We start from the raw sequence: 12,459 nt of genomic DNA, 5'->3' as shown, positions 1-12,459 counted from the left end.
AAGTGTGGGTCAACTGAACCATCACGGCACATTGAAAACTCCCAAGAATGACTGTATATTCTCACCTACTTATACACTTATATACTTTGTCTACTTGAGGTCTCCTACCTTGAGCAGGGGGTTGGACTAGAAGGCCTTTGAGGTCCCTTCTAGCCCTTTGGTCTACGTCCTATGTGTTCTACTTAGAGTTCATTATGGACCTTCTAAAACAACAGACGCGGTGGCTCAGTGGTTTAGGACGCTGAGCTTGTCGATCAGAAGGTCGGCAGTTTGGCGGGTCGAATCCTGAGTGCCGCATAGCAGAGCGAGCGCCTGTTACGCGTCCCAGCTTCTGCCAACCTAGCAGTTCAAAAGCATGTAAAAATGCAAGTAGAAAAATAGGGACCACTCCGGTGGGAAGGTAACAGCGCTCCGTGCACCTCTGGGGTCTAGTCATGCCGGCCACATGACCACGGAGACGTCCTCGGACAAGCGTTGGCTCTTCGGCTTTGAAACGGAGTCGGAAACGACTTGTACGCATGTGTGGGGGATTTATTTATTTAGCGTATGGCTGGTCACACACAGAATTAAAAGCACTTCATATTTACAAGTTAGAACAGTTAAAACAATTTTTTTTTTAAAAAAAGAAGCAATTATAAAACCTAAGAGGAAAACAGAAATAACATTTCAGAGTTTAACGTCGAGTTGTGCAAAATGAGTAACAGACGGACTGGTAGCCAGACATCCCCGAGGATCTCCTGGCTTCACACACAACTCACACACAAGTCCTTTTAAGGACTAAAGAAATAGCAGAAATAACAGAAATAACAAATGTGTGTGGGGGGGAACCTTTACCTTTTTAAAGCAAGAGAGAGAGAAAAAACGAACAATTGTTTTCGGATTTTATTTTCTGTCTTTCCAGTGTTCACGTAAGTCTGTTTCATCTCAAACACCAGTATTCCTCTTCTCTTTTTTTAAAAAAAATAAAATAAACAAATGCACCTTTATTTTGTTAAGACAGTAAAAAGGATATAGTTTCTCAGCCTGGTTTCATTAAATGTATTTGTGGACCTTTCTTGTGACTTGACTAATTTTGTTTATTTTTGAGAGGCAAGCCCTGTCTGTCCAAACAGAGAGAAATTGATACAACTCTTTAATATATTTTGATGGGCTGTCCCATCACACTAATTAACAGAGTTAATTAAAAGTTAATATATTGTGAGAACGCCCCAAGGGATCCATCAACTCAATTGACAAAGAAAGTCCAGTCGCCTTTTGCCAAAAAAAAACCCCCCAAAAAACAACAACAAGCTTTGGGACGTGTGTTTAGAACCCAAGATGCAAAATAAAAAAAATGATTTGGGGGTTAGGGTTTCCAAATGTTGAAATATTGTAAAGATAAAAGGGCATCTGGTCGGAGAAGACCAACTTACTGAGAGGGGAGAATCTTTGTAGCTTCAAGGGTTGAAACGAGGGCTCCTCGGTGCCCTCTGACCTTGGTGGTTTTCTTGCAGACGTTTCATGACCCAACTAGGGAACACCATCAGTGCAATAAGAACATAAAATCCATGGCATCTCTCCAGTTCCTTCTGCAGATGCTCAGCCCCAGGAGCCCAGCAATGAAATCGGAAGCGGAAATTTCTTTTAGCGATTCTTTGCTTCGCTGCGACAATCCTTCTCTATAGAATAGAGCTGGAAGGGACCTGGGAGGTCTTCTAGTCCAGCCCCCTGCTCAAGCAGAAGAACCTACACACCATTTCAGACAAGGGGCTGTCCAGTCTCCTCTTCAAAACCTCCAACGATGAAGCACCCACAACTTCTAGTGGCAAGCTGTTCCACTGGTTGATAGTTCTCACTGTCAGGAAATTTCTCCTTAGTTCCAGGTTGCTTCTCTCCTTGATGAGTTTCCATCCGTTGCTTCTTGTCCTGCCTTCCGGGGCTTTGGAGAATAAGTTGATCCCCCTCATCTTTGTGACAGCCCCTCAAATACTGGAATCCTGCTATCTTGTCCCCCCTAGTCCCTCTTTTCTCTAGACTGGCCAGACCCAATTCCTGCAACCGTAGAATAACAGGGTTATTCCAAACATAGAATAACAGAGTTGAAAGGGACCACAGAGATCTTCTAGTCCAGCCCCGTTCAAGTAGGAGACCCTTTACCATTACGGACATTCTCCTCTTGAAAACCTCCAGCAATGGAGCACCCACAACTTCTGGTGGCCAGCTGTTCCACTGGTTAATTGTCTTCACTGTCAGGAAGTTTCTCCTTAATTCCAGGTTGCTTCTCTCCTTGGTCAGTCTCCATCCATTGCTTCTTGTCCTGCCCTCTGGTGCTTTGGGGAACAACGTGACCCCCGATTCTTTGTGGCAGCCCCTCAAATACTGGAACGCTGCTATCCTCTCCCCACCTGGTCCTTCTTTTGCCTAGACTAGCCTGCCTGAAAACCTTCAAACCTCCACGCCATCATCTCTTCTAGACAACTGTGGCTCTCTTGATCCACAGATCAAAGGGAAGACGCTTTTGTCTTCCAGATTTCTCTACCACCTCCCTCAACCGTCCAGCCATCTTTGCTACATCCTCGGTCCCTCTGGTGTGGCGGCTTCCAGCCTCCTGTTCGCTGCCATCGCTTTGGTTGCCTTCCGAGATGACTTCCCCTCGGCACGTCAAATGACCCTGGGGATACTGCAAAGGTCGTAACTCTGAGAAACGGTCATAAGACACCTTTTTCCGGTGCCGCGGCAACTTTGAACGGTCGCTAAGTGAACTCTCTCGTAAGCCGGGGACTGCCTGGAGTCCTCAACTGACGACAATCGAGCCCAACGCTCATGCCGCTAAACAAGATGTTTGTCAAAGTGAGTTTCGCCCCATTTTGCGACCTTTCTTGCCCGCTTGTTGTTAAGTGAATCAGTGTGGTTGTTCCGTTAGTCACAGGCTTGTTAAAGCGAATCCGGCTTTGACTTTGCTTGCCAGAAGGTCGCAAAAGGGGATCGCGTGAGTCCGGGAGACACTGTGACCGTCGTAAGTATGAACCAGTTGCCAAGCCTCCGAATTTTGGTCACGTAACCCTGGGGAATGCTGGAATGGTCACCGGTGCGGAAAAACAATCCTAAGTCATTTTTTCCCAGTGCCGGTGTAACACGAAGGGTCACTAAATGAATTGTTGTAAGCCGAGGCCACCAGTACAGGGAGAACTGCCTGATCTTGCACCCAGGACATTGGCATGGAGAGGCCCCAAACTAACCACACGGTCCAGGTGCTCAGGATTGGGGTAACGGCACCAAGGGGACCCCCCCCCTCTTCTCCACCGGGTTACGGTTTCCTCCACGGCCAGGCAATCTGGAGGTATGAAGGCATCCCCGGTCAGCTGGCAGGGCCAGCCGATCCAGAAGAGCCAACGCGGTGCCCCCGGCGGCTACTTCTCCTTGGATCCCTCCGACTCGGCCAAGCTGCCCTGCAGGATCCGGATGGAGGCCGGCAAGCGGAAAAGGGCCACGGCGAAGGCAGCAAAGAGGAGGAGATTACCCAGCAAGGTGGCACCCAGAACGGCAAAGGTCCGGGCAAACATGGCTGGCGGGATTTGAGCGCTCAGCCACGTCCGTCGCGTGTTCATGTCGCCCAGGATGGCTTCCAACTGGAAATGGGTGCCCACCACGGCACAGATGTGGAACAGCTGGTGGCTGTGGCCTGCAGATGGGGGAGGGGAAGGGGGAGAAGAAGAGGACGCAGAGACCAGTATTTTTTTTTTAAGAAAATAAGGGACCTCAGAGGTCTTCTAGTCCAGCCCACTGCTCAAGCCGGAGGCCCTACAATAGAGGTATCCAACCTTGGAAGTTGAAGACTTGTGGACTTCAACTCCCAGAATTCCCCTTGGGCCGGTCACCAGGAGACGGTGAGTTCTAGTCTCGCCTTAGGCACAAAAGCCACCTGGAGGACTTTGGGCTGGTCACTCTTTGTCAGCCCAACCCACCTCGCAGGGTTGTTGTGGGGAAAATAGGAGATGTGTTGGACATGTTCGTCACCTTGAGTCCTCCAGTTGCAACAGCTCGTTTAATGACCGTTCAAAGTTACAACGGCACTGAAAAAAGTGACTTCGGACCGTTGTTCACACTGATGACCGTTGCAGCATCCCCAGGGTCAGGTGTTCAAAATTCGGACACTCGGCAACTGACTCATACTTTATGACCATTTGCAGTGTCCTGGGGTCAGGGGACCCCCTTTGCGACCTTCTGACAAGCAATGGGGAAGCCCAGTTCGCTTAACAACCAGGTTACTAACTTAACAGCTGCCCTGTTTCACTTAGCAACTGTGGCAAGAAAAGTCATAAAATGGACGGCATAAAACTCAACAACTGTCTCAACAACAGAAATTTTAGGCTACATTGTGGTCGTAAGACAAGGACTACCTGTCTCTGCAGAAATAATCACGGCGGGATACAAACCAACATACCAACCACCAAACCCACTTCCTGGCTTTGGACACGCTAGTTTATGAAGCTCTTCCTCACTTACCGATGAAGTCAAAGCGACCGGGAGCCAGCCGCTCCGGCAGATGCGACGCAAAGAGGAAGCCGGTCAGCAAGGCAAAGAAAAGGTGGTAGAAATAACTGGCCACGGAGTCGTTCCACGTACAATCATCGCCAAAACAGAACAAAAGCTGAAAGGGAAGGAGACCACCAGGAGTTGCCCCTTGAGAGAGGAATCGAGGTACCGCAGGGCCCATCTTGCCCAGAGGGGGGATGGGACCAGCAGAGTGAGGCTTATGACAAAGATGGGAATCGTTTTAATTCGCCTTCAGTGGATGTAAATTTATTCTCAATTGCCAAAAACTCTTTGCGGGATTGTCCTCGACTTACAACATTTCACTTAGTAACCCTTCAAAGTTACAACAGCACTGGAGAAAGGGACTTAGGAGCGTGTTTTTCGCACTTAAAAACTGTAGCATGCATCTCCGTGGTCACATGATCAAAATTCGGACCCTTGGCAACTGACTCGGATTTATGACGGCTTGCAGTGTCCCTGGGTGTGTGTGTGTGTGTGTCACATGATCCCCTTTGGCGAGCTTCTGACAAGCAAAGTCAATGGGGAAAGCCGGATTCACTTAACAACCCGGTTACTAACTGAACAAGTGCAGTGATTCGCTTAACAACTGTCGTCAAATGTGGCAAAACGTACTTAACAAAATGTCTCGCTTAGTAACATAAATTTGGGGCTCGATTGTGGCCGTAAGTCAAGTACTACCTGTGCAGAATGACAAATTACACACTTCTGGAATAGAACTTAGCATCTACTCATCTTTCAGTATGGTTTAAATAAAGAAATCTTTATTCCCCTGTCTACATCAACTTTTCCTTTTTAATTTGAAACCAAAATGGAGCTCTGCCTGGACAAGGCAGATGAGCCCTCAACAGCCCTCAAATATCAAATGGTATAGGGTTTCTTGCCTGAGCAGGGGGTTGGACTAGATGACCTCCAAGGTCCCTTCCAACTTTATTTTTTTTATTATTATTATTATTATTATTATTATTATTATTATTATTATTATTATTATTATTATTATTATTATTATCTTCCAAAATGAATGTTCTTGCAACAACAATAAGTAAGTTTGTTATTACTGTGTTTATAGCCTGTCTTTCCTTTAAGAGCCCGGCTAATCTGATTTTGGCTGATTGGAAAAAAAAAAAAAACCAACTAACTAGGATCAGGATGGGAGACCACCAGGAGATTTCAGCACTCGAAGGAAGTCGAAAAATACTGTGGTAGAAGGCAACAGCAGACCGCTTTGATTCAAGGGGTGAGGTAAAGGTTCCCCCGCCCATGCGTGCTAGTCGTTTCCGACTCTAGGGGCCGGTGCTCACCTCCGTTTCAAAGCCGAAGAGCCAGCACTTGTCCGAGGAAGTCTCCGTGGTCATGTGGCCGGCATGACTGGACGCCAAAGGCGCACAGAATGCTGTTACCTTCCCACCGCAGTGGTCCCTGTTTTTCTACTTGCATTTTTATGTGCTTTCGAACTGCTAGGTTGGCAGAAGCTGGGACGCGTAACAGGCGCTCACTCTGTTACGCGGCACTCGGGATTCAACCCGCCAAACTGCCGACCTTCTGATCGACAAGCTCAGCGTCCTAACCCACTGAGCCACCACGTCCCTTAAATTCAAGGGGTGCCAACCCCTTTAATAACCTGGTTAATTCAATCAGCAGTTTATTAAGACCAGAGTGGGGATTTGAGGCGTCTGATCTTCATGAGAGACAAGGAAGATGCTTCTTTTTGTCAGTGTCCGTGAGTTCCACTGATTATATCCCCATCCTACACCTGAACTACAGTTACTCGCCACTGTTGCAAACTAAAACATACGAAGGACGGTTGCAGGAATTGGGTAGGTCTCGTTTAATGAAAAGAAGGATCAGGAGCGACATGATAACAAGTATTCCAGTATTTGAGGGGCTGCCACAAAGAAGGCGGGGGTGTGTGTGTCACGTTATTCTCCAAAGCGCCAGAGGGAAGGACGAGAAACCATGGTTGGAGACTGACCAAAGAGAGAAGCAACCTGGAATTAAGGAGAAACTTCCTGACAGCGAGGACAATTAACCAGCGGAACAGCTTGCCACCGGAAATTGTGGGCGCTCCATCACTGGAGGTTTTTTTAAGAAGAGACTAGACCAGGGGTAGGCAACCTCGGTTCTTTTATGACTCATGGACTTCAACTCCCAGAATTCCTGAGCCAGCATAGCTGGCTCAGGAATTCTGGGAGTTGAAGTCCATGAGTCATAAAAGAGCCGAGGATGCCTACCCCTGGACTAGACAGTAACACGCCAAGCCATTCTCAAAATTTCCAGAGGTGTCCCCCAGCTTGGCAGGGAGGGCTCAACTCCTGCCCCAGAGCTGAACCGGCTGATGGGCCCCACAGCCTCGCCCAGCGCCCCCCCCCCCGTCTCCCCATCCTGTGCCGCCTACCCTGAAGAAGAGCGGGATGTTGTCGAAGAAGAACGGGTAGACGAAGGCGGCTGTCCGGGTGGCTTTGCTCCAGCGTGGCCACTCCAACTCTAGGAACCTAGAGAGGGAGGAGGAGGAGGAAGAGGAGGGGGAGGAAGAGGAGGAAAGAGAGGAAGAGGAGGAAGAGGAGGAGAGGAGGAGGAGAAGGAATGGAAAGGAGGAAGAAGGAGAGAGGAAGAGGACGAGGAGGGGGGAGGGGAGAGGAGGAAGAGGAAGGAGAGAAGAAGGAGGGGGGAGAAGGGGAGGAGAAGGAATGGAAAGGAGGAAGGGGGAGAGGAAGAGGAGGAAGAAGAGGAGGAGGAGGAAGGAGAGAAGAAGGAGAAGGAATGGAAAGGAGGAAGAGGAGAGAGGGAGGAGGAGGAGGGAAGAGGAGGAGGAGGAAGGAGAGAAGAAGGAGGGGGGAGAAGGAGGGGAAGGAGAGAAGGAAGGGAAAGTGGGGGGGGGGGGTGTCAGCCTATTCTCCAAAGCACCAGAAGGCCAGACAATGGTTGGAAACTGACCAAGGAGAGAAGCAACCTGGAATTAAGGAGAAACTTCCTAACAGTGAGGACAATTAACCAGTGGAACAGCTGGCCACCAGAAGTTGTGGATGCTCCATCCCTGGAGGTTTTTAAGAAGAGACTGGACAGCCCCTTGTCTGAAATGGTACAGGGTCTCCTGCTTGAGCAGGGGGTTGGACTAGAAGACCTCCGAGGTCCCTTCCAACGCTGTTATTCTGTTGCTCCGAAATACGTACCGAGAATAACAAGAAAGGCTGGTGCAGATCAAGGAATTTATAGCAGCCATGGGGACAAACCAGTGGTGCCCCAGGCTGTTGACCCAACGATCCGGCATCGCGTAGGCGCCATATGTGAATGCACAGCCTGAAACACAAAACAAGGACAAGTTAGGAGAAACGTCTGTGTGTGTGTGTGTGTGTGTGTGTGTGTGTGTGTGTGTGTGTGTGTGTGTTTCTGTGTGTCTGTGTGTCTCGAGCCTATTTTCCTACTTTTCCAAAGCACCCAAAGGCCAGACTGGGAATAATGGATGGAACCTGATCAAGGAGAGATTCAACTAGAAATAAGGAGAAATTTTTTTCTGACCGTGAGAACAGTCAACCAGTGGAACGGAAGTCGCCTTCAGATGTTGTGGGAGCTTCATCGCTGGAGGCTTTCAAGAAGAGACTTGACTGCCATCGGTCAGAAATGGTGTAGGGTCTCCTGCTTGGGTGGTGGTGGGGAGTTGGACTAGATGACCTCCAAGGTCCCTTCCAACTCTGTTAATTCTGATTCTGATCCAGCCTCTTTGCCAAGGCTCAGAATTGTACAACACCTTCCGCCACTGTCTCTCTCTCTCTGTCCTGCGGAGTTCTCGAGCCCATCTTGAAGAGTGCGCTGCATTTCATTGTTGCAGTGCAAAATCAGAGCCGTTAAGGATGGTGTGATTGAGTATATAAATGTGCATGTCATTCATAGCAGAGCTTCTCAATCTTTGCCCCGCAAAGATGGGTGGATTCCAGCTCCCAGAATCCCCCATTTGGGTGGATTTCAACTCCCAGAATTCCCCAGCCAGCGTTCTGGGAGTTGAAGTCCACCCCTCTAAAAGCATGCTGGCCAGGGAATTCTGGGAGTTGAAGTCCAGCCCTTTTAAGGATGCTGGCTGGGGAATTCTGGGAGTTGGTCAACCCTCTTAAAGCATGCTGGCTGGGGAATTCTGGGAGTTGAACTCACCACTATTAAAAGCATGCTGGCTGGGGGATTCTGGGAGTTGAAGTCCACCCCTCTTAAAGCATGCTGACTGGGGGATTCTGGGAGTTGAAGTCCACTTATTTTCAAGGGGTAAAATGAAGAAACTCTGGCTCATTCTCTTCCTTCCGAGAAACTTTGAGGCTGCAGCCTCCAGAATGCCCCAGCAAATGTGGCATTTGTTTGGCTGAGGATTATGGGAATCGTAACCCCAAACCCTCAGTAAGGAGAGACAGAAAGAAGATCAGCCTTAAAAACTCTGAGCCCCTTACCCAAACTATAGAGGCTGAGGGCATAGTAGTCCAAGAAATAGCAGATGTGCCGTGCATGGGTGGACATGGTGCTGAAGGTGTGAGCACAGCTCGAGGCGAAGGGATAGAGGCAGACCAGCACCATGTAGGCCAGGAATGGCCAGATGTAGGGGTCACTCCAGAAGTCCAAGCGAGAGGAGAGCATCACAAAGCGCCATAAGAAATACCTGGGGAAAAAGTGAGAAAGGCTATCAACTCTGTGACCCTCTTTGGCCACTGAACTGACCCCTCAAAGTTTGGGAGTCAAACACCACCACCCCGAGAAAGAAATATTTTGGGGAATATTAAAAAAAGGCAGAATATTATATTTCCCCAAAGGAACAATGGAAAATCTTAGGCAGAACACACACAGACACACACACACACATACACACACACACACACACACACACACACACACACACACACACACACACACACACACACACACAGTCTTTCTGCCCCAAGCAGAGGGCGGGTTTGTAGAAAAGCAAATGTGATCATCCTTTCAGAAAGACCGGAGCGAGGAAGCTTAGAGCTGATGAGATTAGAAAGACAAAGATCCCTAGAATCAACAAGCCCTCGCCCCCAAAAAATCCAACACAGGACACAATCATCAGCCACAACTCCAGGGAAGTAAGACATAATAGCAGGACCTTTGGGACATAATGGGATTAACCCATCACGATCAGAAGACCAGAAAGGTCAAAGTTCCTGCCACAGGAACAACTCCAAAACACAAAAGCCCAAGAAGGTATAAAAACCCACCACTCCCAGCTACATGTGGTCAGCTTTCTAAAGCAGTCTCCATTTTGTTTATTCCCAGCTTGGAATGGACACTGATGAAGATTTTTTTTTCTTTCTTTCAACGAAAGCAGTGCAGACAACTTGTAAATGGAGACTCCGTCATCTGGGCAAGAAGTATCTCGAAAGATGAAATCGCGGCGACTGGATCAAAGTCGATTCAAACGGAGATATTGCGTGACTCACCTGAGTAACGTCTTCAGTCCAAAATGAAAAATTTTGGGTAGGCAGAGAGTCAGAGTCATTGGAATAAGAGACAACCTTTGCCAACAACGATCGGCAATTCACTTCTGAGTGGGGGGCTAAAATCCAGACTTACCAAGTCGGAAGAAAATGAGTCCAAATATTGACGGTTTCGTTGTTCAGTTGGAAGGAGCTGAGGACGCAATCCAAGGCAGAACTTTTGGGGTGTCGGTATCCTGACACGATGCCTTCTTCCCAGAAAATCTACAAGATAAAAAGCGAGGTATCCAAAAATGTTAAGACTACGATCCCCATGCTTCTGGGAATCCTGATAGTTATAGTCTCAAATTTAACAGAATAACGGAAGAGTTGGAAGGGACCTTGGAGGTCTTCTAGTCCAACCCCCTGCTCAAACAGAAGACCCTGTACCAATTCAGACAAAAGACCCTACACCATTAAAGGTTTTTTCAGGTTGCAGGAGAGTTTAACATGGCAGAGAAGATGGTGACATCTAGCGAGCTACAATATCTCCTTTAGCAGGTTAATTGCCTCATTCAGGAATCGGTGACAAACTCTACTCCTAAAGCTTTTTTCTTCAAAAAATAAATAAATTCTGAAATGCTTTATGTTTTCTTCAGGTACGTAATCACAGCTGCCTCTCTCTTGGTGTTAGGAGTTGGGTGCCTCACATCCCTGATCCAAATGTAGGGTTAGGGTTAGGGTTATTATGCCCGGCATAATTTCACATCTATCTGTTCTGGAAAACCCTTTAAGCCTTGGCTGCCTTCCACGCGCAGGTAGTCCCCGACTTGCAATCACAATTCGGACCAGAATTTCTAATGCTAAGCAGGTAAAAGGTAAAAGTAAAGGTTCCCCCGCACATGCGTGCTAATCGTTTCCGACTCTAGGGGCCGGTGCTCATCTCCGTTTCAAAGCCGAAGAGCCAGCGCTTGTCCGAGGACGTCTCCGGGGTCATGTGGCCGGCATGACTAGACGCCAAAGGCGCACGGAACGCTGTTACCTTCCCACCGTAGCGGTCCCTATTTTTCTACTTGCGTTTTTATGTGCTTTCGAACTGCTAGGTTGGCAGAAGCTGGGACGAGTAACAGGCGCACACTCTGTTACACGGCACTCGGGATTCGACCCGCCAAACTGCCAACCTTCTGATCGACAAGCTCAGCGTCTTAACCCACTGAGCCACCGCGTCCCTTTTAATGCTAAGCAAGATGGTTGTTAAATGATTCATGCCCAGTTTATAACCTTTTTCTGCCACCGTTATTAAGTGAATACGGGTAAACCCAGGGGTGTCCCACACTGTCTCAAAGAAGAGGGGATCAACAATCAACAAATGCATTTCAATGTGGAGAAAAGCAAAGTTTTACATTTAGGCAGGAAAAATCAAAGGTACAAGTACGGACTGGGCGAGACCTGGCTTAAAAACAGCCACTGTGAGAAGGATCTTGGAGTCCTAGTGGACGATCAGGTGACCCTGAGCCAGCCGTGTGCAGCAGCAGCCAAAAAAGCTAATACAATCCTGGATTGTATAAACAGAGGCCTAGAATCAAGATCACGCAAAGTATTAGTACCGCTTTATAAAACCCCTAGTGAGGCCACACCTGGAATACTGCAGTCAATTTTGGTCACTCTATCACAAAAAAGATGTTGAGAGTTTGGAAAAAAATTCAGAGAAGAGCAACTGATCAAAGGCCTGGAAACCAAAACATACGACGAACGGCTACGGGATTTGGGGCCTGGCTAGTCTAAGGAAAAGAAGAAATAGGGGAGACATGATAGCAGTGTTCCATTGTTTGAGGGGCTGCCACAAAGAAGAGGATGGGGTCACGTTGTTCACCAAAGCACCAGAAGGCAGGACAAGAAACAATGGTTGGAAACTGATCAAAGAGAGAAGCACCTGGAATTGAGGAGAAACTTCCTGACAGTGAGGACAATCAACCAGTGGAACAGCTGGCCACCAGAAATGGTGGGCATTCCATCACTGGAGGTTTTTTAGAGGAGGTTAGACAGTCACTTGTCTGAGATGGTATAGGTTCTCCTGCTTGAGCAGGGGGCTGGACTAGAAGACCTCCAAGGTCCCTTCCAGCTTCTATTCTATTCTATTCTATTCTATTCCATTCCATTCCATTCCAATCCAATATCTATTCTATTCTATTCTATTATTCTATTCTATTCCATTCCATTCCATTCCATTCCAATCCAATATCTATTCTATTCTATTCTATTATTCTATTCTATTCCATTCCATTCCATTCCATTCCAATATCTATTCTATTCTATTCTATTCTATTCTATTCTATTCTATTCTATTCCATTCCATTCCATTCCAATCCAATATCTATTCTATTCTATTATTCTATTCTATTCCATTCCATTCCATTCCATTCCAATATCTATTCTATTCTATTCTATTCTATTCTATTCTATTCTATTCCATTCCATTCCATTCCATTCCAATCCAATATCTATTCTATTC

General features: G+C 47.6%; 1 protein-coding gene across 1 annotated transcript; it reads right to left on the bottom strand.

Annotated features, from left to right (window-relative positions):
- Positions 1-530: 530 nt before the first annotated feature.
- On the bottom strand, positions 531-10,210 carry PAQR6 (progestin and adipoQ receptor family member 6). The gene is made up of 6 exons (XM_083374094.1): positions 10,105-10,210; positions 8,964-9,169; positions 7,704-7,830; positions 6,929-7,025; positions 4,486-4,630; positions 531-3,661 (listed from the first exon to the last, which is right to left on the bottom strand). The coding sequence occupies exons 2-6, from the start codon at positions 9,145-9,147 to the stop codon at positions 3,390-3,392; spliced, it is 825 nt and encodes a 274-aa protein (XP_083230220.1). The 5' UTR covers positions 9,148-9,169; positions 10,105-10,210; the 3' UTR covers positions 531-3,389.
- Between the last annotated feature and the right edge of the window lie 2,249 nt (positions 10,211-12,459).

Source organism: Vipera ursinii, assembly GCF_947247035.1.
Source record: "Vipera ursinii genome assembly, chromosome: 15".
In the NCBI taxonomy this organism is placed as follows: Eukaryota; Metazoa; Chordata; class Lepidosauria; order Squamata; family Viperidae; genus Vipera; species Vipera ursinii.
This window is presented reverse-complemented; position numbering and strand designations above follow the sequence as displayed.